Genomic DNA, 25,979 nt, shown 5'->3' on the forward strand with positions numbered 1-25,979 from the left:
TATAGAAAGTAATGTTTGTATTTATACTCATTTCTCAGGCTGTTTGTTCTATTCTACCTGATGACCACCCTACTTATTTATTAAAAGCTGCTGACCTGAATAAGTCTCTGGAGAAATGCTTGCCAACTTCTAGAGAGGCAGCAGAACCTGCGGTCGCAGTAGCAAAATGCTACATCATTCCATTCAGGTCCTCTAACGTTCAAGGCAAGTTTAAACCCATGGAGCAAAAAAGCAAATAATCAGGAAGGCCCTAGGCCTAGTTCAAGCTTGTAAAGAAATATAAATTACATCAGTGTTATTGCTGCTGCATTTGGCACGCATAAACCCCATTCCTTTATATGACTAGCAAAACCAAATTTTACTTCCATTCTACCAAAAAAACGGATACTTATTTCTGTACCCTGTGATTGTTTGTGTATCATGCTCTATAATGCTATCTTTTAAATCTATTTTCTTCTTCAAAATGGCATATATACTCTTTTCCCTTTCATTTTCCCAACAGGAAAACATATTGCCATTTTCTTTGGTAATACATAAACAACTTCTAAATCTAATCAAATCTAGATTCCTGTGGCTTATTTAGTTAGTTATTTTTAAGTTTACATGAAATTTAACATCGTTTGAATGATGGCTTTAGGCAGCCAGTCAGATTACGTGCTTCCCATTTTTGGTGTTACGCAAACATGTCCTAAAATCAAGCAATATAGATCCTATAACAAATAGTACAATGGGGTTTGCTATAGGATCTGAATTATGTATATTTATGTACTGAAATCTTTTGTATGGGTGACAAAGTGACTTTCATAATGTTGAAAAAGAAACTTCTTTCATGATTTCCTTTATTTTTGATCCTTAAGTTGTTTTTTAATTAATGGAGTCTAATATCCTTAACAATAGAGTAATAACACTTTTTACCTGAATATTACTGCTCAACTGTCTCTTCTTTGTTACTTAGAAAAACTGATATTCACCATGATATTAATAACTTTTATTCAGAAAATACAATCTTCATGATAGTTAAAACTCCCAGCTAAATATCCTGATATATCATGAAGTAGGCTTGACCATGACCTTGGAGCTACCCTGATTTCTTCAGCAAGCTCTCTGTCAGGGTTAAATCCTCTCCTCCAGCAGTATCTTGAATTTACACTGGGGAAATTATGATAAAAAATAATCTTTACATCGCTAGACTCAAATGGATCTTTCTGATTGACTGCCTCTGACGCCAGGTCCATGTCAATAATTCTCAGTGAATGCATGCTATGACCTTTTCCCCCTTGTTTTAGAATTTCTATTTTACAAGACCAATAAAACATGTCAGAACAAAGTGGTGGTTCTAGACATGGGAATGGATGGATCTCAGATCAGAGGTAATCCTTCAGTGATGTCCTGTTTGGGACTAGATAATACATTTCCCCACTGTATGGTTCTGTCACAAAATGTATATAAGAAAAAATTGAAAGATACACCCCTTCAATTACACAATGATTAAACAGAAAGAGTAAAATGAGTAAAGGATTTTCAGCTTGCTTTCTTAGACCCTGGTAAAGGCTGTAGAAGTTAATGGACACACCTGGTTGCAAAGCAGCATAAAATACAGGACTTAATGGCAATTATTTACTTTAAATTTCTGCATAGTGATCAATCATCATTATTGTCCATAAATGTTTATATCCATCTACCTCCATCGCCTGTATAAGACACCACCAGAAGACTGTTGAATACCCAGGCTGTCGTGTCCATAAACAAATACACTCAGGTAGAAAGGAGAACAGTTTTTGATTAAGGTAGTGGAGCTGAAATTAGTTCTTGGTTCTGTCACCAGTATAATATTGTCTATCAGTGAAGTCTCTTCATCTTTTGTACTTCAGCTCCCTGCCTGTGGAATGAGGTAACATTTGTCCCTTTTCATTTCTGTTGTCTGTCTTATTTATTTAGACTATAAGCTGGCTGAGAAGAGAGATGTGTCTTCCTGTGCAGCATCTACCTTGCGAACCTGCTTTCTAGATACCACCACCAAATCAGTTGTATTATGGACTGTTAATAAAAGGCTAATACTTAAAATTGGAAAATACTGCTTTTTAGCTTCCTCAGATTCTTGCTAATTCACTGTATGAAAATGCCCTCCTCTGAATTATGTTGCTGTTTATATATACGCTATTTCAGTGTGTTAGTCCATGGGTCATATTTCTAACCTTTCAGAAAGTGGGGATGTTGCATTGTGGTCTTCTGATGCTGCTTGCCACATTTTTTTTTTAATTAGCAAACTGAAACCCTATAGATTTCAGAGTTCCTTCTATGTTATTGTAGTCTGTAAATCTGACCGCTATTAATGTGGACAATTTTGGCCAGGACCATACGGTTTTAATGTAATTTCCATGCATGTTGATAGTTAAATCTCTCTGGACTATATTTAATATTCGCCTCCAGGTGATGGATACCTGGGCACTCAGCACAGCAGTGCACCTTTAGAAAAATCAGCTGCAGTGTCGACGGCTGGTTTCACAAGGCAGGTAGTGGTGTGCTCCCAGCTGGGCGTCGAAGCACGGTCAAGCCTTGTATCATACACTGAAAGGGCTTTTGAGCTGTTTGCAGGAAATCTTTACTGCCGTACATAACAAACATTGTTTTGGAACATTCAACACTTAGGGGATAGAGGAGTTTTCTCCTGACTAACAGAAGTGACTTATAATAGCTGAATTCCTCCTCAAAAAATATTTTTCTGTAGAAAAATGAGGAACAACTGGATGCTGGCAAAAATGATTTTTTTTCTGTGCACAGTTGTCCGGTACGCCAAATTATTTTACTGCTGATTTTTCCTAATTTTTCTTTATGCCTGTTCTATCCCACTTCACAATAGAGGTTACAGGAAAGCAGATTCCATAACTAATTAGACGAGGAACTGAAAATAGCATTAGAAGTTTGTCTCAAACAATATAACTTGAATTATTTTTTTTTTTTGTCTGGATGAAGTGGAACGGTAAATTTGTATTTCCAGCCTCCTCCTTTAGCAGATGAAGTGTTACATCTTAGGTTTGCAAAAAGGGCTTGGGTTCTTGTCACTGTGTCCCATCCCCCTTTTCCTCTGCGCGTGGTTAGAGGAAGGAGGAGGGTATCCTGCATTCCTTCTGCTCAAAGCGATTTGTTTGATGAATCATGCGTCTAGCAATACATACAGAGAAAGATAATGAAAAGTAATAGCAGTCAAGACCCAAACCCAAATGATTTTACTCAATGACTGTGATGTCTTCTGTCTAAGTGTTATAGGGGGTGATGTAGGACGGATCCTATTCTTGCTCTTTGGCACCCAGTATTCAACTAACACCCCTACCATCTCATTAGAGCAGCCTGAGCTTGCTTTTTCTCAGAATGACAACACTCACAAAGTCAAGTGATTAACAAGCATATGTTAGAGTTGTGATTCCATTGTGAGTACTTTCTCTCCAGAGTTAGGCAGCTTTGATGAGCAATTTATGGGATAGAGCACAAATAAGACAATGGTTGAAGCAGGGAGGGGACTCTGCAGTAATTCCTTGTAGCTCTCACAGCTCATGTGTAGCTAATGTGTTACAGCTGGTACCGTTTAGACTCTTAGAGTGAGTGTCCTCACGTTTGCAGGTGCTCTCCTTCCAGAATATCTCAGATGTCTGCAGCCCTGAACACAAGTCCCACCTGGGCACCGGGTTTCCTTGACCCTGCAGCTCCATCCCACAGCGCTCCTGCACCACTCCCAGCCTTGCCAGCAACATCTCCATCCCTAAGGTTTGAATTCTTGTCCATTTCTCTGCTTTACCAAAACCTTTGCACTTTGTACTCTTCCTCCAACAAAATCATTCTATGTTCTCTTCCCAAGCTGTCTTCCCACCTCGGGTTTCCCAGGTCTCCTATTTCTCCTCCAAAATTGAACTGAAGCGTTACTTGATCTTCTCTGGCCTGTTCCTCTCTTCCAGCCACGGCCCCCATGGCCCCCTGCCCTGGTGCCCTTGGAATCCTTCACCAAGGCTTTGGTTTCTTCCTCTCCGTCCCATCTCCCTCCTCGCCCGCCCCTCTGCACACATGGCGGGGGGGACACACGACACCTGCACGAGCAGGTGCGCGGGCCCGCCCCTCCCCGCCCCTCCCCTCTCTCCTCACAGCCGGGCCCGGCGGCGGCGCTGCCCCCTCGGCAGAGCCCAGCACCCCCCGCCCCCGCTCATGAATATTCATGCATCCCCTCCCCGTGACGTCGCCGCGGTCCCGGGGCGGCTCCGGCTCCCGCCCCGGTGCTGGCGGTGAGGGCGAATGAGGAGGGAGCGGCGGCAGCCTCCGCCCGCCCGCCTCGCCCCGCAGACAGCCGCCGCCGGGAGCCGCCGCGCAGGGCGGCGTGTCGGGCGCGGAGGGCCGGCGCCGCGGCGGGGATGCGGCGGCGCTGCTGCTGCTGGGGGCCGGCGGCGCTGCTGCTGCAGCTGCTGCTGGGGCTGGGCAACCTGCTCGCCGCCAAAGGCAGGTAGCGCGGGCGGCGGGAGCGGCGGGGCCGGGGCTGGGGGGCGCCCAGGTCCGCGGGGGGCGCGGGGCCGGGCGGTCGCCCTCGGGCGCGGGCGGAAAGGCGGCGAAGCAGAAAGTTTGGGGGGCTAGGACGCTGCGCCGAGCTTGGGGTCGCGGCGCTGGCGGCGGCCCCCGGGCCGCTTCCTCAGCGTGGGGCTGCGGGTCAGCCAGCTCCCGGCAACTCGGTGCCCGCTACTTTTTCGGGCGTGCCCGTGGGCGGCGGGGCGGCGGGAGACGCTGGAAGCGGCCGAGCTGAGCGGGAGGTGCCGCTCCCGGTGCGGCGGAACCGCTCCGGGATTCCGTGGCGGGTGGAAGCCGCGGCCCGGCCGATCGCGCGTAGGTTGGGGTCTTCTGCCTCCCGGTAAAACGGTGAGGAAGGGCTGAAAGGAGGGAAACGGGAAGAGAGGAGGGTGACTGCCAAGTTTTCTGGGAGGCCGTGACATCAGGTCACCCAGAGCATCCCCAGTCGCCGTCTGCTTCCCCATTGACCCCGCCGCTTGTGAGGAAGCGCAGGTTGTCGCAGGTTTATTGAAACTTAGTGCTCTGCAGTGCTCGCCTGCTGGCTCCCGTAATCCGGAGGCTCCTAAAGCAAGAGCTGCCCGTTCGGAAAGGCTCCGGTCTCCCCCGTGTCACAGGGTCTTCTTCCCTTCAGTTGTCTTTTCCCTTGACATTGTCTTCTTGCAGGTCTGGTCTGACTTTCTAGCCCCGAGTTTGAAGAACTTAATTTTGAGAACTTTGTCTCAATTGATTTGATATTATTTAAAAGCAGTTCTATTCTTTTTTCTCTTATATGAGGCTATACCTTTTATTTTACTTGTGAGAGAGAAAGAGAGAAAGGGAAACTTCAGTGTTTGTTTGCTTTCTTTTAAAAAAACCAAACATTAAACTGCATGAGTCCCAACTTTGAGAGGAAACTGTTTCTTTCCAGCAAACGTTGCCTTAACTTTATTTAGATTAACCTGTAGGAATAGCAGAAAGTAACTATAGGAAATGAATTGCTACTTCTGTTACTAACCCAACGTATACCTTGAGGTCCTGGTGGGATAGCATTTTCTGGACAGATAACTGTGTGATAACAAATACCATGAAACGTTTTGATGGAGGGGAAGTATTATCCTCCTGTTTAATTTCTTATGTATTTTCAGGTCATTATCTTGTTTATATAGATCTTTCCTTTAGACAAGCATGCGAGGTTTTAGTTCGTGGGAGATGTCTTTTTAAATGCTGCAGGTAGTTCATCATACAAATCGGAGTTGTTTTCTTGTTGGGTTCTACTTTGTATTTGACCACTGGAGGGCTGCAAAGAGCATTTTTGGATAATAGTAGTCATAATTTGCCAGTATTTAGTGTTTAAAAATAGACATTTTAAGGGTATTTATATTGATATTTACATGCTTAAAGTTTTCACTTTTTACTTTACATACTTTCTTTCTTAATATTAGGTATCATCAAAGACTATAACATAGGATTAATAAATGAATTAACATATCTTGGCACGATATGCATTTAATATCTGATATACTTACCTCTGTGGACTCTTCCCCCCTCCCAATCAATAGAGGAAAGAAAAGAGAGGTTATTTCAATATGCTGCTTTCTCTTTGCTCTGTATTTTTGTGTAGGACAAAAATTTTAATTGAAAAGGTGTTTTGTGGGTATCTCACACACACAATTGAGAAGCTTGGTACTGTAACCATAAACTTTAGCTTGGAGGTGGGTGCTCTCTGGCTGGAGATGCAGGTACGATGTAGTGTGTACAAAGCTCCTCCGGTTCTTTAAGCATCCTGTTTTAGAGAGTAGCAAAGACAATCTAAGATAATGATTTCAGATCGCATCCTATCTCATCTACTTTGCTGTGCTCTGCTGCTCCTCGTTTTAAAAAGAAAACCAACCTCCTCTTCTTTCCCCACATGTTTTTGAGGATAGGAGAAAGATTACAGAAACAGTCCTGGTACGCACCATTCGCTCAGTAGAAAATCACAATTAATTCCACAAAAATGTCTCTATCCTGGAAAAATTGTTTACTCTCCATAGAAAGGAAAAAAAAAAAGACTCTAAAGTTTTTCATGGAAAAACAAATATAAGAGGTAATGCCAGAATGTTTAGTAGGTGCTCAGTTACAGAACTTAATCTGTGTATTAAACATTCATATGCAATTTGTGGCTTTGTTAGCTTTCTGGCCAGTCGTTGACCCTGGGATCTTTATCATAGGTTCCAATTAAATCAGTTTTGGCAGAAAAATGGTTTCTTTAAAGTATTTTCAGACAGCTTTGTTCGATAAGACAGAGAGGCACACTTTCTGGTTTATTGAAAATACATTAATGATGTCTGGAAATTGTGTGAGCAGTCTCTCATGGTCTTCAGTTATGTCAAATAAAAATTGCTGAAGGGTAAGATTATTTTTTTTGTCCAGCACATTCAAAATTCATAGGTGCATGTGGTTGCAGGCGGGGAGAAATTCTACCTACAGCATTTCGCTTTCTGTCTCTCCACAAATCTATGCATAAGGCTAATCTCTTAAATTATTATCTTGTTCTAGTATTTACTATTGAATTACTTGGTGAAGTCCTAAAAATGTTGCCATAATTGTGAGACCCAATTAGTCAACCTTTCAAGTTTGACTGCATTTGAACTTCATCATTAACATAAACATAATTTTAATCTTAATTTTGAAGTACAGCCGAAAGCACCTCAATGATGTAAATAACTAAGAATATTTGATTCCAATTAAATTAATTACATGGGCAAAACTGGAAGTCTTAGTCATTCAGGACATTTCCAAATCAACGGAACATTCAGTCCCACTTGGCAAGTCTATTATGTGAATACATCTGATACGACTATCAGCAGTAGAAAAACAACTAACCCAGAGAGACAGAGCCAGTGTATTTTGCGTAAAAGAAAGCTTAAAGCCTGGGGGGGAAGAAATCGAAGGAAAAATCTTTGAGAACATGCTAGACAGATCCCCATTTCTGAATTTTTCTACATAACACTATGGTTACTTGTAACATTTTTTCACAGTAAATGATAATGAAATACTTTTCCATATCAGTTCAAAGGAGATGAGAAAAGAAGAACCTTCTTTTCATCCTCATCCAAAATACATGAGAAGTGATGTTTGGCACGCTACTTAGGCCAGAAGGTGGGGAATGAAGCGCTTTCTGTAGCTTACCAAGAAACCCTGGAAAAGACATGTACCGTGGTTTCATATTTCAATTTTTTTCATCAATAAATGGAGATAGGAATATTTCTTTCAGGATTACTCCTTTTTTAAAAAGTGTTTTGATTGAAAAGCTATTTATGAAAACTGACTCTTCTGTCTCGTAGGATAAAAGATTATGAAGTCTGGGTGCCAAGATAATGAAATGATTCAGAGGTCTCAAAAGACAAAAACGGGAGTACTTGATAACTGCTTTAGTATTCAGGTACTTCAGCATAGAAGACTGACAGCTATATTAAAGTTGCCCTTACGAAGCTAGAGAATGTTTGCCAGCCATAATCATATTGTTACCAATTTTAATTGCATTATTTGGAAGGCTACCAAAACTGGGAACCTAAGAGCTTCAGGCCTTCCAAAACATATTTCAATTGTAAGCAAAGTGTGTGCCACTTAAAGAACATCCTGGAAAGTAAGTCTTTTGTCACCAAACAGTAAGTGATGTGAGAGCAGTGTGGAGTCATCATTTTGTTGCTTTTTTTTTTTTTCTTGAAGTGACAGCCCTCAGAGTTTGAAGGCAGTATCTGTATCTGGATAGACCCTTCTCATGGCCAAATTGCACACTTGAAAGTGGACTCAGTTTTCTGTTTCTGCCTTTTAAAGATTTAGAGAAGTGTGTGAAAGCTGATTAGAAGCTCTCAGAGGCACTGTCACCTTGTTTTGATTATTTACTGTTTAACTGGAAAAAAAAATCATTGATGATCCAGTACTCCTGTGCATTTAGTAGGCATTAAAAAGCTGACTGCAAATTACTAGTTTTATGTAATTATAGCTTGATGTGTTATGAAACAGATGTTATTCCTAGGGCTCTTGAAAATAAAGATTCATGAAGTTATTTGGTATGATAAAAATGTTAGAGGGTAAATTTTCCCATACACTTTTTGTGTATCAGATTTTCTATGTCAGATTGACAGGATGTTTTGGGACAGTAATTTCAAAGGTCTAATTCCAGCTTCAAATAGCCTTCCTTTCCTCCCTTTGTACATATATTCTTGGCCTGCTCTTGGTCCTCATTTTAACTTAGTTGCCTCAAAGTGATTTGTTTCTGTTTCTTTTGTTTCCAAGAAGGGTATATTAGAAGGCGGTAAATAGCTTGCCTGGCTCCTATAGAGTGTCTGAGTGGTGTAGCTAGCACTTCATTTAGTAGAGAGCGCTTCCCCACTGTGAAATAAGTAATGTGAAAATGGAAGATAAAATGCATTGTTTCTATAGCAAGCTAATTGCTAGTGTCAAGTGGAGTTGCCTGTTGTCCATAGCCCTTTTTTGCAAATATGACAAATAATCAAGTTCTGATGTTCAAAACATGTTTAATGTTACTTAATGGTGTGTAAGTGTAATTTTAAAAGGCAAATTTTAAAACCCAATAGCAGTGAGATTTGGCCTGGCTCAAATTTACAGTTTGTTTGTATGTGGAGAGGACCATAAACTAAGTGTAGCTCTTCTCAGAGACTTCTTTTCCCCTCTAGTATCCTTAAAAAAGAGCAGTCTGAAAAGAACAGAAAGGGGGTACATACAAAGTGATCTTCGACTTACCTCTGGCTTTCCTAGTGATTGCACTCAAATGGCAGTTTCTTAGTCTCTTAAATGTCTTATCCCTTTTGATTTATTAAACAAAAATTAACAGGAAAAAAATAATCTTCCAACAAGTTGCAATCAGTTTTAACAGGATACTTTTGAGGACAGTAACAGTGAGTTGGAAGATACGTTTTCAGCTGGAGAAAAAGCTTTGGGTTTGGATGTTGCACTTAAGTAGAATCTGGACCAGCTGGAGTCGGTTCCAGTAGAGAACAGTGAGACTGATAAGTCTAGAAAAAGTGACCTGACGTACTGAAAGAGCTGTGGTTAGCTGAATGAAAAATAATTGAGGAACATGTGAACAGTTTTCAGGTGTATAAAAAGCTCCTGCAAAGCAGAGGAAAAAATCATGTTCTCGGTCCTCTCTGTGGGTGGGACAAAAAGTAAAAAGCAACAGGAAAGGTTCAGAGTAGGCTTTAGGAAAAGCTTCTCGTATGATATTTTAGTGCCTTTAACTGGAGAGCTGTGAGAACTATTTGGAACAATATTAGCACGTATAGCAGGCCAGATCTTTTGGAGGGAGAAGAATGGATGCAGTGACCTCCAAATGTCATCCCAAAACCTGAGTTTCAAACTACCTAAAAAACATTTGGTGTAGTGGAGATGGAAAAGAGTGGGAGGCAATATGGACATTTAATAAAAGGTTTTATCACCTGAGATTCTTCTTCAGGCACCTTGTACCATTCCTTGGCCTCTCTACAGCTGCTGACTGCAGACTAGCAGCCCTTCTTCAGTGGCAGGCGCAGCAGCCGTCCCTCTTGGGGGTATTCCCGTGCTCATTTATGTGTTCTTCTGGGTAAGCCCCTTCTGTCCTCATGAGGTGTAGTGTCTGACAGCTGTGGGAGGTAGTATCTCCTCTTCTGCTATTCTCTAGAGTAGTCCACTGAATCACAGTCTAGCAATAGACGCTTGAATCAATCATATAGACTGTTCACATCTTTGATACCAATCAAATAAGCAACTTTACTTAGCTAATCCCCAAACCCATCTCTATGGGAGAAGCTGTAGGGTGTTGTAGATGCTAAACCTTCAGATGAATTCAGCAAATGATTGTACAGCTTCATGAAAGAAAAAAAAAATCCAACATGTGCATAAAATAGAAAGGCGCTATCTCTTGTTGAAGTGGTCTAATGCAACTTACTGCTGGAGGCTGGGAGACTATGCAGGAGCAGTGTTGTATGTGGTTTTTTCTCTTCCATAGGCGCTTGCAGTTGGCTATTGTCAAAGACGGATAGAGCTTCAAGTGTCCCTTGATCTCCTACAGGGTGACTCTTCCTGTGGTCTTTGCCATACAGCCCACTAAATGTGGGAGGGTTGTGATTTACGAAATCGGCTTTCTTGTTGAACACAAATTGTGGCATTTTGTTACGGGTTTTATGCTGAATTTTAAAGAACATGCTAGCTTATTTGAGACTTGGCACACTTCTTTCATTTCCACAAATGCAGGTTTTAAGTAGCACGCTGGCAAGCCTGTATTGAATGCTGTATGGGTACCTTCAGCAGTTGCAGCTGAGGCAGGGAGGAGGGCGACTTGGAGTCTGGAATCCCAGGCTGTTAAACTTCAGAATGAGAGAACAGGTGAACCTTGTTGACAAGTTAGAAGAGTGTGAGTCAAAGTAATAAGCGTAAAAAGAGAAGACAGTTTGAAAAGAACTAGAGGTGGGAAAAAGAAGCCTAATGTCAAACTTGAGAAGGGCATTTGTTATATCAAAAAGAAAACATTGTTTGACTAAAGTTAAAGTTTGTTGTTTGATCCTGTTAGACTTTTATCTATAAGTTTATGTTGTGGTTATTTAAAAATAGGAAAGTTGTCATGATTTGGAAAGGGTGTTTGTAAAAATAAGTTGTAGGGAATTTTGCAAGAGACATTTGTGGCATGATTTGAAGAGCTGTTAAATCTGTCGCTCTGTGTAGAGGGAGGGTTACTCATCTGTCACTTTAGGATGTAATACATAAAGCTCTTTCTGCAGCATCATACACTTCCCTGTACTCTTAAGGTACTTCTTGCAGAAGAGCAAACAGCATAACAAGATGTGTGGTTTATGTATGTATGATTTATGTAGTGTTCAGAAAACGTGTATATAGAAGCACGCACGTATGTATGCTCTGTACTTATTTTTGAACTGTTTTAATTTTGTATGCATACATATGTGCCTACATACGTAACTGTGGGGTATATGAAATTGTACAAATCTGAAAGAAAACTTCACGATTCGTTTTGTGTTCCATATCTCATGAGGTTGCAGTGTGTCATGATCCTTGAATAGGACATGCGGACTTGCTGAGTATGCTTTGATACAATTATTTCTTCAGTGAACCCTACTGTTGAAAGAAAAAAAACCCTGAGCCTTCATTTCTATGTTGTTTACATCTTCATGAACTCTGTTCATGTAATCTGGCTTCTTCTGAATGACTGGGAAACTGTAGAGTAAGAACTTCTGGTTTTAGTTTTATATTAATCGGGATGTTTAAGCATGCTAACAATTACGCCCACTTGGACAGAATGTGCGCATTTGCTTGTGGGGCTTTGAGCAGGCATCGGTAATGCTTCCCTGTTTTGTTTTCTTTTTTCAACTGCAGACTTACTGTATAGATTAGATTAATGAGGGGAATTTAAATATTTTAAAAGTTTAAATGTAGATTTCTAAAGTGTACTTTAGGAGAGTTCATTCTGAATGCCTTCCTATTTTTTGCTGTTTGTATTCCAATAAAATGAATATGATAACTGCTTAGAGCTGTTGAGTGAAGGAATGAGTTATTAAGAGTAAGCTGTTAAAACATTAAGCATTATATATAATATGGCATCTGAACTACAAGCAACTTCTTGGTAAAATCAGCATAAATGCTCTAGTCAGAAAAAATACGGATACATATCTCTACATCAGTTCATTTGACATTTGTCATTCTCAATAACTGACTTTTTTTTAAAAAAAAAAGTTCAGCGTTAAAAACACATTGAGTCTAAATGGGATTCCCCACCCACCCTCCCTCCCCCCAACCCCTGAAATCCTGTGGGGAGATGAATGGTTCTTAAAATTCTTAAGAATCATTCTTAAATGATTCTTAAAATTTGTCTTTTAAGAAATTACTGGGGTTTGTGTAACAATCTTTTGAGTTCTGTTGCTTGGTGGCGAAATATCCCTGCTTTTGGCTTTTTGGTATAGTTGGAATCTGTGTGAGATGTTCAAGCTTGGCAGCAATGAAACAGACTGTAAAAATACTTCATGTTTTTTTGGCCCTTATGGAACTAAGTACCCTCAAGATCACTCAGCTGGAGAGCAAGCTGTCCAATATATCACTTAGGACTATTGGACTATGAAAGAGGATTTTGCCTATTATCTAAAAGCATTTTTTGGAATTGGATATAAGAAGTGTATGTGCTGAATTACAATTCATTTTAATGTGACTTCTCTCTGTATTGATTGTAAAGATGGTTCTGCATGGAATTGCAGTTTCCTAGTGGTTAATGTTGTTATTTAGATGTTTGGTCTTTGTATGTGAAATCTTGACCCTGGTTAAATCGATGTGAAATTTGCAGTGTATCTCAGTGGAATCAGGGTTTCATCCTTTGTGTGTTTTAGTATAAATGGGAACAGTTCTTTCAAAACTTTTAATGTTCTTCTGCTAATGGTTGCCTTTATCCAAACAGGAGGAATGTTTGATTTAATCTCTTTCACTTTATGGCTTCCTGTGGTATAACTGCTTTCATTGAGTCAAGAAAACAATTCTTGTCTCTTTTTTCTTTTCAAAGTGCTTTTATTCAACTTGAAACTATTAAGTGAAGTGTTGACCAAGATGGCTATCCTGCAGATTTAAGTGTGCTAATTCTTCACTATGTTGACTTTCAAAATACCCGTAATGAAGCAATATGTTTTCCTCTTGTTTCGTCATTGACTGTCTTCCATCCCATCCCCTGGATTCCTGTCTGTTGCTAGTTAAATACTATGAGTATAGTAAAGACAAGCAATGCTGCAGTTTCCCAAGGTTTCAGTTGCTTTGTCAAACTGGTTTTTGTTGCTGTTTTAAACCAGGCTAATCTCTTGAAATTATGTATCCTAAATATGGATGGTACTTGTCTGCTTTTCTAATAATAATTATGGAGAATGACATTTTATTTACCCGACAAGTATTTCCCTATACATATCTTAGGAGAATTAAAATGGAGTGGGACACCTTTATTTCATTTGAAGAAAATTGCCATCAAATGTAAATGTTAACTTTGTGGTATTTTCCGATCAGCATTCATCCATCACTCATCTGCTAGCAGATTAGAGTAAGTAAAAATAGGTAAGAAAAATTGGACTCTACTTATTTTGAGACTGATTCCTTCTTACTTTCTGACTTGACTAGATTCTCCTCTCACTGAAGTATGCACATGCTTATAAATACATGTATATGCATGTCTTTATATATGTGCTGCATGTGTCTCTGGCTATTATCAGTTTACAAGGATTTAATGACTAGTGAGATTTTTCTTGACTCTTAAGATTTTTATTTTTTTTCCCTTAAAACCCTAGCTTCTGAAATCAAGAGACTAAGAAATGTAATCTTTTATTCCTTAAAAGTTGTTAAACCCTACTTGTAATATGAGGGAGAAGTGAAAACTTAATGCAGGTAAATCACAAAAGCTCACAAACACAAATGAAGTAATGAATATTGCCCTTAAACTTTGTGGTGTGGTGTTTGTTCTTTTTTTCCTTGCACTTGATTGATTGAAATGCAACAAAAATATGACTGTAGCTGGAAAACATCACTCCACTTTGTCTATATTGTGTTACAAAATTGCAGTAATTGGGTTGAATTTCGTGGTTATAAGTGGAGGTTGTAAGATATGGGTTTGTGAAACAAAGTTAAGATAGTCTATGTGCTCTCATGGTTTTGTGTGTGCTAGATGTCAGTTTCTAAAATCTGTTTTGGAGTTAGTTTCACAAAGGCTACTAGCAGAGGTCAATAATATTGGATGCATTTCTGAAGAAACTGTATGGTAATCTTATTTGAAGGGCTTTTTTCCCTTTTCTTTTTGAGAGCTACTTTAAAAATTCCTAAACTACAGTTGAACAGATGGTATTTGCCATTATTGTCAGTCTTAGGAAGAAAAAATGATCTTTTAAGGTCTTGGTTAACAGAATTTTAAATTCGTGTTGAGAAATAAAACAGAGATTTAAATCGGTGTGATTTATGTTAAGCTGTTTTACGACAGTGGTCTGTAGATCTAGCTAAGGCAAATTCATAAACTGTTGATTTGGTGTCATAGATGTAAAACCACTGGATACTGTAGTTGGCTTCCATCTTTTTCTCCCTTGAAAACAGTGTAAACAGTTTAGATGTATAAAATGGGAAGATCAAAGTGCAGCTATTTCAATGTTTTGCTGAAGCAAAAGGCGTAAGATGTGACACGTAGTTCTTGTGACTAAATAATTTGAAGAATAATAAATTATTTTGGGAAACTGATTTATTTTCTTTCCTGTGCATTCCTCCTTTAACTGTAGTCTTTCTTGTGGGGTCTGTGGACCACTTCCAATGACTGCAAAAATAATCAAGAAAAACAAGTCTATTTTCGGTGGGCTTGTATACCGTTCAGCTGCCCATCTCTACATTTGCAGAGATTCGCAAATCAAAAAGTATTGGAGCTACTTGTGAAGATTAGCAAAAATATCTGCGAAAGAATGTTTTTGGTGGAAACAATGTGACCTCAAAATGTGTCAGTCTGTTAGTGGGTATGTGACTGTTTCTAATAATAAAAGATATTTTGTCCAATATGAATCCCTTCTTTTATAAGTTAAATTTAATCTGTGTGATCTTGAGTATAAAATAAAAATTCTTACAGGATTCAACATGTCAGTCTTGGTGAATAAATAATAGTCACTCCAAACTAATTTGTAAGTTGCAAACCTAAACAGTTCTCTGTATACTTCCAAATGTTTATAATTTTATTTTAAAGTATAAATACTTGAAGCCTCTTCAGTCAATATGGTAAGAGTTTCAATATTTTCACTTAGGAACTGGAAAAGTATACCTTTAAAAAGAGGGGATAAAATTTCAGGTGGCATAAGTTAGCAATGCAATGTTAAACCAGCTGAGGTTGTGCTCCTATATTAAGGATATGATTGAATGCGGAAATTTGTCTGGTGGTTTTTTTTTGTTTGTTTTTGTTTTTAAAACTTGTCAGAAGCTTCCAAAAAAGTGTGCTGTGCAATTTTTCTCAGTTCTGGACTATTTGCCAGAACAGCTTATCATACAGTTCTGGAAATTTTGGGGTGTATATGTACTGGGGGGAAAAATGTTGAATGTCTAATTATGTCCGTCTTTTCTTACGGCACTTGCTTCAAAAGCTATAAACCCCCACTGTATTCTGTGCAGTTGGAGCTAAACCGGCAATGGGATGTTTTCTTGGGTTGTAGAAACAATGTTGGGATCTGCTGCTGGTTGCACGTAGCAGGTTGCAGATCCTGTATTTCACACACAATAGCAACACTTACCTGGTTACATTTGATTGGGAGGTAGCATGGAAGGTGCATTAGGAATAGGTGGCAACAAAATGTGTGGTCAATTTCTGTGATGTTACAAATGCCCTCTTTATGTTTGTTTTTTTTTAAAGAACACTTCCCCTCAACCGAAGTACACTCTGGTAGCAGTGTCGCATTGTGCACCTTTCCTTTCTGCAAGGAAGCATCTCTTGGCACATGGAATGCACACTGGCTAAATGGGCAAGCAGAAAAACATGCTGTTTGCATGCTTGTGGGCACTATTAGTGTCTCCAGGACACTTTACTGGTTCTTGGGGGTGTTAAAACATATGTACAATATATACACAAGTATTTAGTGAGGAGGACCTGGTGTGATGAAGATAAGCAAGGGATAATATCAAGGAGAAAAGGTTAAGTTATGTAGTACTTGGAGAAGTGAATTGATTGTGAGACTGAAAGGTGCCTTTATTTGGCAAGTACTTTCATTTGAGATGATCCTGAAAAAGGTGGTTGCATCATAATTTCAGAGGAATGTTTACTTTTTTCCAGGGCCAAAATTACATTCTACAAAATGAAAACTTCTCTCTCTTGTTTTCTAGCCTCAAAGGGTATATATTCCTTAAATCATAGTGGAATTTAGCAGGAGATAAATCTTAAAATGCAGTAATCCTTTCTTAAACCCTCCATTTGAACATGAACTAAGAGTTAACCCATGTGTCGTTTAGCTTCACCTTCTTTGGAAATATTTGAAACTCAACAATATAAATGCTTTCTTTTTTTTTCAGAATAAGGCTGTGTATGAGGAAGTCTTTCACAATAGCCATTCCAAATACATCTTATTTTGTACAACGGAGAACACTTAGTTACAGCAAGATCAACAGAGGAAGGGGAAAAAAAAGATCGCTATTTGGATAAGCAGATGTTGGCAATTCTAGTTCTGAGGTTCCTAAGGCTTCAGCACTTCCAGCACTACAAACCCTAACAGACAGAGAGGAGCTGGGAGCCAAGAGCCTTGGTGTTCGTGAGCTCAGTCTCCAAAGATTTCAGACTGATGGGGAGACATTGAAATTCTGTAAACTTTTGAGTGTCTAGCCTTGACTATATTTCAAGGAGTGGTTTTCGTTGAGGCCACAAATCCTAAAAATAAATTAGGATAAGTGAATAAGGTGTGTTATAGAAACTTAGTTATATACCGCCTTCTGTTTCATTGGAAGCTAATACAACCCAACATATTTTTGTGAGACTTACTAATATAGGCAGATTAGTGTTTTTAGTGAAAACCTGAGAATAGGTGAGGGGTAAACTAGCATATAGGAAGAAAATTAATACTATTCTATCTTTATGTTTACCTTTTTCTATTCTAAAATACCTTCTGTGAAGTGCTGACTGTAGAATTCTTGTTAAAGGATTTTTGTGTTTATCCTCACAAAGTGTTTCTTTGCTATCTTTTTCCAGATCTTGTCTGACCCAGTTCTTTTAGGCTGTCTCCACATTAGAGATTTAACCAGTATTCCACGTAAGCAATTACTCTGATATAAATTATGATCATCCCAGAACACACTTTTGACCTTTTAACTTTGCTGCTGCATTGAGTATAATGACTATGTTGAACAAAGGAGGAAACTGAAGGCCAAATATTATACAGGGGAGTCGAATCACCTGGGACCAGGAAAACACTGGCTGTAATCTGTGTAAAGGGATCTGTTTGCAATCTTTTCATGCGTATAATGTGCTGCTGTCTTTCTCAGCTATTGTTGCGTGCACTGTAGGAGGAATTTGATGATGGGGAGGGGAGGCAAGCAAGGAAACGCATAGTAGAAACTTTCAGAAGAACAGCATCTGTGTACTGCTATTTGTGAATTATTTTGCCTTGTTCCTGGGTAGCACTAATAGCCATGCTAGTCCCTCCTCGCATAGGGAGAAAGGGGACAGGAGCATGTGAGTTGTCATATTCTATTCTTGCTTCCTTCTCTGCATCCGAAGAGATGTCATAGTACCTTATAAGTCTCCAAAGACTATGTAACTTTGAGCGAAAGGACTTTGCAGTTACAGAAGAATAACATTCTTCCTGGTTGGCTTGTAAAACTTTGCCTGGTTTCATGTCTGTTATTACAAGTTAAATCTGAAATCACAGTTCTAAATGGAAAATTTAGTAAGAACTTTCTAAACTGTGCAATGTTTTCCTGATGCATATTATTCTATGTAGTAAGTCTATCAAAATTCAGCACCTTGTGATCTGTAGGAGATCTGTGTAGTAGGAGGAAAAAAACTGGAACCTATATCTTTTCATGTTCTCAAATATGTTAATGTTAATGTTTTGTAAGGTAGGGCTTTGTTCCTAACATAGTGCTTGTTGTTATGGGAATTTGATCTGAAATGTGTGGTAGAACAATTGATACAGCTTTCATTTCCTTAGTCATAAGCCATCTTACATTTGTTTTTCCCATTATTAAATGGAACTAATTGCCACCAGCTTTGTGTGACCCATTAGATGAGTAATATGCTTTATTCTAAACTGTGGAGTACACGTAGCAAAACTTTGAGGGTGACCTCAGCCCTTCATCTGCAAGGTTCTCCATATGCTTTTCAAGATACCTGTCTCAGAACATCAACTGGACCTACCTTGGGAGGAGGAGTTCGCCTGTAGTCCTCATAGAAATTGCTTGGTCAAATTGGTCATGTGCTTGCACCACTGTTTTTTCTTAAAGATGTGTTTGATGGAGAGTGAACATGATCACTAAGTTGCAGAAAGGGAGCGGAGATGTCGTTGTCAGCTTATGTATCCAAATGGTTTCTATGGAGAGTGTGACCCTGAGAATTTGCTGCACTGTTCACTGCAGTGATTCAGCTGAAGACACTTTTGCTTCTGGGGAATTTCTTTGCAGCATTTGTTTTGCCGTAAATAGGGAAAAAGTGTGTACTCGCTCTTCTGGAGAGGGAAAGTATTATTCTGAAGTATACACATACTTCAGTGACACATCAGCTCGTGTTGAAATCAATGGATCTTTTCACAAACTATAGAAGAGTTGAATCAGGCCTTGTGTGCGGACAGTTGTTTATCTGCAAGTTTGCACACAGAAGTTCAGAATGTCGACTAGAAATTGTGTTGACCGTGTTTCATAGCCTTTGTAGGAAACAATGTTCTGCACATTTTGTGACCTAAAATAGAAATATAGTAGGTAATATGCTTGAAAACCCAACAAACCATGTGGGATCATGCTCCTTTGTATTTGCAGAAATGGTGGAGAAGATTTACCAGTGGTACTTGCAATACTTTATGTCTAGGTGTGTGTATAGTAAAGTGAAACTTCTATGTGACTAGTAAAACGCCTGACTGCTGCTGGAGATGAACGTGTTCTATTAATACTACAGACTTCAGCTGAACAGTAGAGAAATAAAGAATGCTTTTCAGGGGGTTATTTTAAAATAAGTTCTCATCAGCTCCTGGCTGCAGGAGTTAGGGTTAACTTGATGTTACTTATGAATTGCTGTGTATAGTATGTTTAGCGTGCAGCTGCATATGTGGTATTTCTGAATATCAGTGGAAATAACGTGCAAGGGTAAAATTTGGCTTTGTACACTTACATGTGCCTGTATTCAAAATCCTGCCACGTGTGCATAAGAAAGGTATGAGCCGGCAGCCCTAGCAACTGTTGATCTCTGCTAAGATAAGAAATGGGAAACAGCTAAGGACTCATGGCTCATCTCATCTTCCTAGAATTTATAGTTAAGAATTCAATGAGGTTTGTCTGTTCTTCCTCTGTATTCAGACCAGGCTTCAATGCCACCACTATCAGTGGGTGGTTTGTTGATTTGTTTGTTAGGTTTTCATTCAAAGTGGAGATACTGGTTTTGTTCTTAGTATAGTAAGACTATAAACTCACTTTACATATGCTAATTATCCCTTTTTTTGCTCTAATTCTTGAACAAACTGTCTTATGTGAATTTGGGCTTGGTGTTTCAAAAGCATCTAGGTATCAAAATCTTTTCTTTCAAATTGTGGGAATTGTTCCTGAATGTAACTAGGTACCTTTGTAGAACTAGCTCAAATTCCAGTAAAGTTCTCTGTGTTCTTTCTTTCTTTCTCCTTTATAATAAGGGCAAATAGATATTTTTTTGAGTTTTTGTTAAGGGTATTAACTTTTGGATGGGATAATGCTGCTGAAGTGCTTTATTTGCATAACAAATCACTAGAATGCAGTATTGATTGCTATTCATGAGTACCAACATTCAATGAATAGCCTGGAAAGGTAATTAAGAATTATAATTGCCTTTATTCCACTTTCTTTACCTAATGTTTCTCTTTCCTGTCGAATTGTGAAGTTGGTTTTTGTCTTCAGTTTTTAAAAATAACTTGACTTCTACACAGTCAAGAGAATTTGCAGCCTCTCTCCTCTTTGTGAGTTGTTCCCATGAAAAGTCATGGTAGGTGGGCTGAAGTCTCCTGGGGCTTGTCTTATACCCTCTTTGTAACTCAGGTAAGTGTAATGAGAGACTATTTGCGCATTTCATGGCTTCTTAAGCATATTTTATGGCTTCTTAAGATTACAGAGTAGAACTTTTATTTTTTAGATTTTAGAAAAGTAGAAAAGAACAAAAGAGTTCATTTATTTACAAGTCTTGTGTTATCAAATTACTACCTGGCCAAGTAACGTGGTTGCTAGTGATGTGTTGGAAAGTGTCTTTATTGCGTTAGTTTTAGCCGCCCTTTATTTTAGCAAACATATGTAATGTGCAGGAGAAGACAACAGTGATGATATTGTTCCTGGTTTAAGAAGTTTTTCGAGATTAATATTGTTAGAGGCTGTGAAAGTGTACTAGAAAGGCTGGCTTTATGCATGTCCTAGGCTCAAATTTTTCCTATGTGTCTGGAAAAGGCCCTTTAGCCTACCTAGACCTTTTGCCATCCTCTTGTTCTTAAGACGCTGACAACCTGTTCAGGTTCCCTATTTAATTGCCAAGTCCTTTCAGTCAGTGATACAATCCTTGACTCTCGGGAGTTCAGTGAAACTAAGCAATAAAGCTTTTTGCACAGGAGATCGTTGCTGTCATTCCTAGCTCATGCCGGTGAACTTTTGATTGCATCCTCACAAAAGTAATTAGTATCATGAAGCAATTGGCAAGGATATTAAAATTAAGTGGGATTTATGAAAATAGCTTTTGCAGAAGGAGAATTGCGTTATTAAAAGACTAAAAAGGGAGTTGATTTGCTCAACACTCTGAGTTTAAGATTGCTTACTGTTTGTTTGATGGACAAGGTTGTTTCTCAGCATGGTGCTCCCTTCTAAAGAGAGGATGGATTTAAAAAAGTTTCATCACCCATACATCTGAATGCAGCTGATAACAGGACAAAATTCACTGCATGCATTTTGTGCAGTTTTTGTGTTCTAACTCAAAAACCTCTCATGCAAAATGTTGCACCAGCTACTGAGGGAAATTACTCAGTCCAAGGCTTAAGCTTACTTAAGGTGTATATATCGCTGATTAGAATTTAAATGTATTTACTAAGTCTTTTATAAAAACTCTACTCTAAAAAAGGATTTTCATGCTGTTAGCTCTTTTTAAATACATTTGGAAGAGTGACTCATGAAACTGCCATTTTGAGTTGACTTCTTGAAGAAAACTGTAATATGATTTGAGCACTCAAGTAAAAATTTTTTGCGTTTCATTACTACATCCCCTGTATTGTTTCTATGCATGCACATACCTTGCATAGTCTGAATATAATAAATTCTTGTATATGGAGTTGAACTGTGCTGTTCATTTCCTTTTAGGAGTAGATCTGGTGGATCCACAGAGCAATGGACTGATTAGGTTTTGGCAACTGTTTCTGTAAATGAGAATGATGGATTTGATAATGTATTAATATTTCATTTGAAATTCTTGCAGGCGAGATGTGTAAATAGTTTGAAGTGCAGACAATCTGGATAAGTCTTATGCATTTCTTAATGACTTGGTGAAAAGACAAGCTTTTTAACATCAAGTAATGCCTGCCTTTTTGTTATACAATATTTATGGCTTGTTCTGTAATCAGATGGCCCTTGGGCTTAATATGCATCAGATACTAAGTCCTGTAATTATGAAGTCTGGTGCCTTTTCTTATTTATTTTTTTTCCTCATTGAAGTCAGTGGGGTGGCTTGTGAATGAAGTTGAAAGTAAAGGGATCAAAACTGGCCTTCAGTTGTAAAATTGTAATAGTGCATGCTCTGCAAATCAAGACTAGGGTCGAAGGCAGTACAAACCAGTATGCTCTGGGTTTTTCCAGGAGGTTATAAACCCATATTTCTCAATAAGCTGACTTTTTATTAGAATTTGCCTCAAAACATGGCACTGGAAAGGAAGAAGGCTTTGGGTGCAGGGCTAAGACATCACTCATGAGACACCATGGATTTGCTGGTATTCATGTTTTCGTCTTGGTTCTGTGAGATTCCATGGGCAGGATTGTGCTTGAAGTTTATTTTCCTTTGCTGCTTATTCTTTGTGAAAGAGGTGATACAGTTTCTATTTTAAATTCTGCACTTTGTAAAGAGATGAGCCATATTCTGTGAATATCAGCCTGTCATCTGTTCTACGTTACCAGGCTGTTTTTTCAGCTGATTTATTTATTTTGATCATCTCAAGAAGAGAGCGTATGCAGCTTGCATCCCTCAGCTGGAGCAGAGAGCATGCTGGCTCTGCACCCAGGCATTCCGATGGTTAATGGTCCTGGTTGCAGCCTTCCTGCAGTGGTCTTCAGAGCCGGTTCCTCTTCCCAGGCTGTGACAAAGCTGGGGCTGAAAGGTGCATTTGCTGCCTTTGTGAAAGGATTTGAGCAGCATCCTGGCTCGTTCTCCAGATGGTAAAGGGTGAAAGCTTCTCCTGGAGCGTACGTTTTTGCAGCTTCTCTGTCGCAAGCACTGTGAGTGCCCTTGGTCCACATTCAACAGAGAAAAAGGCCTCTCTCAGCTTTCTTATATAGTGTCATAGCAACCGATGGATAATGAAGCAAGTTATGTGCTCTCTGTTTATGAACAGAATTGGGTATGAAAGAGCAATAATTAGGGAAATAAACAGAGCAGTCCTATGTATGAGTGATTTCCCAGCCCTTGGTGGTGGTGCATTTAGCACAGTGGCTTTTTCTCCAAACTCACATGTCTTTGTACTTTGCAGTTTTTCATAAGGAGAAGATGGTAATTCCATTATTCTAAGCATTCCCACACCATCTGAGAAACATGTTATTTTTTTGCTCTGATATTAATAGTTGCAATATTAGTGTGCATTTCAAAAATAATTTTAAAAACGTGGTAAAAATTGCTGTTAATTGTTGGTTTGTGAGTTACTCTTGCAGTATACATCAAGCTAACATTCTTTCTTTTTTTTTTTTATATATTATATCCTTACAATGTCATTAAAATATGCTAGCCTTTATCTCTCACAGTGGGGTCCCAATTGGTGACTGGGGGTCTAGTCGTTACTGAGGTGCGAATGTTCAGTTTACTATGCAGTCATAATCCAGTGGTTGGAAACTGGTGTTCAGAGCTTTAAGAATATTTTTATTCTTAGGGTTTTGCTAGTTTTCCTATCACCCCAATTTATGGTTAGGTTTCTCCTCTAGCAAAAGAAATAACGGAGCCAAAGAAAACAGAAATGGAAGAAAAGCTTACAGGCTAATATTTTATTTTTATTTTTTCTCCCAGGCAGAACACTTGGCTCTTGTTATCTCTACTTGCCATTTGTGAAGGTTTTCAGAGTTTAGCATTTCTAGATAGCGTAAAATGTGGATGTTATTCCTAATAGGTATGAATTTATAAATAAGAATTGTTTGAAAGGGGGAGGGGGGGGGGGAAACCCACCCACCAACCCCCAACAGCAACCCTGTATTGTAACACAGATGCTATTTACGTTTGCATTTTATGTATTTATGCAGAACAACAAGACTCTCGGCCTTGATTTTGGATGGAACATAGTTTTCTTTCACTTTTTTGGCTAGGGAAAGCTAAGGACTCTTTTGCATTCTTCTCCTTAAAAATTCAGTATGAATTAAGGTTGTATAAAAATAGAAGTTTAGCAAAAGACTGCATAAAGCGTGTAACTACTATTATTGATTTTTCTCACTAATGGAATAATGTTCATCTCTCTTAGCTGGTCTCCTGAGATTCTGCAGGTCACACGGTAACATAATAAAATCAAACACAGACACACTATTTGTTAAACTACACACCATGAATAGAAAATGAGGCCCAAAAAGACTCTTTGGTCTCTCTCATATTTTATTTTACTGCTGACTTTGTTCTTGTTTTGTTTGGTTGCCTTTTTTTTTAATATAATGAAATATTAATGTAGAAAAAGCAGTAAGTGGTAGAAACTACTGCTCAGATGGAAGTACTGTGTTGCTTTATCAAGACTTCATAAATATAATTTAATTGTTTACATTGACATACAAAAATAAGCACCAGGATAATGTCTCCATCCTTTTAAGCTCCCTTTCTGTCCTTTTGTGAAATCAAGTTTGGCATGTAACACTTCATGAGGATAAAAGAGGGGACCTAAGATAATGTGTGAGCCATTTCAAAATTAATTTCTTAAATTAATTTTTTTCTTCATAGAGTACAAGGGAGTATAATATAGCCATGAGTGCAACAGCAGGGATAGCTTCTTATTTGAGAAGAGGTCTTGGAACAAAATTAAGACAAAACTTTATTTTAGTCTTCATAAGAAAAAAAAAATTAGGTCAGTTCATATTTTTAATAATTTAGAAGTTTTTCCCCATCATGGCTGTCTCCTGTTTTCAAAATATATTATGTATTTCATTTGAAAATAAATCTTTAAGGTGATGCCTTCTTTGTGCTGCACGGAGATGCTTTCTCCTGCAGGTTTTCTGTTTTTTGGTTTAAGTCTGCGAACAGACGGTTTTTACCTTAAATTACAGCTCATATCACTGTTTGCTCTCTTTGTAGCTCGTTCTCTGCTATTTGAGATGCAGGCTTTCATATAGCATGCAGTTAGAGGAGATAATAAAGAAGACTATGGTTCTGTTATGGCTTATGTAGGGGATTTATTCTTCTATCCTACATAGTTTAATATCAGCATAATAATATTTCTTTGTTCCATGTAGACAATTATTCTGCAGTCAGAATGCTGCTGTTGAATTTAGCTTTCATTAACTAAGAATATATAGTACTAAACAAAAAAGCCAAGTTAATTTTGAAGTAGCTTATGATCCTATGAATACAATCAAGATTTGTAGTGGTTTAACCAGTGGGACAACACCATGTTTACATGATCCTTCTTTTAGGTGACTGTTTTGAAATTATTTGAAGGGTTCTGGTAAGAGCTTACTGTATTTCCAACATTTTTCTACCAGATAAGTGTAGTCACAGTTCAAATAACTGTTTAGGTAAAGTTCTAAATTGTGATGAAACATTCAAGGTGAACAAACCTGAACAGAGTATATAAATAAAAAGGGAAAGCTGCTGTTCGCATTTCCAATCACCTGCCTATAGTTCCCCATTCATTTTAGGACATGTAAAATGTGCTGGGTTTGATTAAACTGGCCGTGGTATTTGGGCTTTTGTGGATTTTTGGTGGAGGTTTTTTTTATTACGGTGGGCAAAAAAGTGTTACTGCTGAGTGTATTAGTCATTTCCACAAGTACGGAATAGAAATTCAGTCAAGAAAAAATTTACAGGCTTTAGTGGTGGGATAGAATTGACTCATTCTCAGACACCACCACAAGATAAGGCTGTAGTGATATTCAATGGTAATTGAATGTTTAATCAACAAAGCTTCCTGCTGAGAAATTTTATACAAATGCAGTGAAAAGTCTGTTGCTCTTAAATGTAAAGGGCCTCTCAGGTCTGAATCAAATAGTTTATTTAATCTGTGGGAAAGAAATACATTTTCCTCTTTAGAAAAATTAATTTGTGAAAGGTTCTAATTACCCGTTTTTGCTGCTTTAGGTGTTTGTAGCTGTGTAGCAAGAAGCTAGGGGATTTTACCTCGATCTGGTCCACACTAGATGAAAAAACAATTTGTATGTCAGTGAAGAATATGGGTCAATGTTTATTCTCTTTGCAGTCACTATTCCTTGATAAGATGCTGGACAGGTTTATTTTAAATAACCATTTTTCTCTGGTGTCCATGTTCCAACACTATTAATACAAACCCATACATTCACAACTGGATTTAGGGTTGCTTTCAAATGAATTTTATGGAATG

General features: G+C 38.6%; 1 protein-coding gene and 1 long non-coding RNA gene across 3 annotated transcripts in view; both read left to right on the forward strand.

The window, feature by feature from the left end:
- The window catches only part of LOC141744396 (uncharacterized), a 104,203-nt gene extending 100,468 nt beyond the window's left edge, over positions 1-3,735 (forward strand). The window contains exon 4 of the long non-coding RNA XR_012587429.1: positions 3,619-3,735. This is a non-coding gene — a long non-coding RNA (uncharacterized LOC141744396). The remainder of the gene's footprint in view (positions 1-3,618) is intronic.
- A 512-nt stretch (positions 3,736-4,247) lies between these two features.
- Positions 4,248-25,979, forward strand: part of CLSTN2 (calsyntenin 2) — a 391,014-nt gene continuing 369,282 nt past the window's right edge. The window contains exon 1 of one of the 2 annotated variants that reach the window (XM_074590208.1): positions 4,248-4,486. In XM_074590208.1, coding sequence (XP_074446309.1) covers positions 4,282-4,486 — 205 coding nt within the window. In that variant the 5' untranslated portion in view covers positions 4,248-4,281. The remainder of the gene's footprint in view (positions 4,487-25,979) is intronic. The other variant, XM_074590209.1, reaches the window with a different exon arrangement.

The sequence above is a fragment of the Larus michahellis genome, chromosome 6 (assembly GCF_964199755.1).
Source record: "Larus michahellis chromosome 6, bLarMic1.1, whole genome shotgun sequence".
NCBI lineage: Eukaryota > Metazoa > Chordata > Aves > Charadriiformes > Laridae > Larus > Larus michahellis.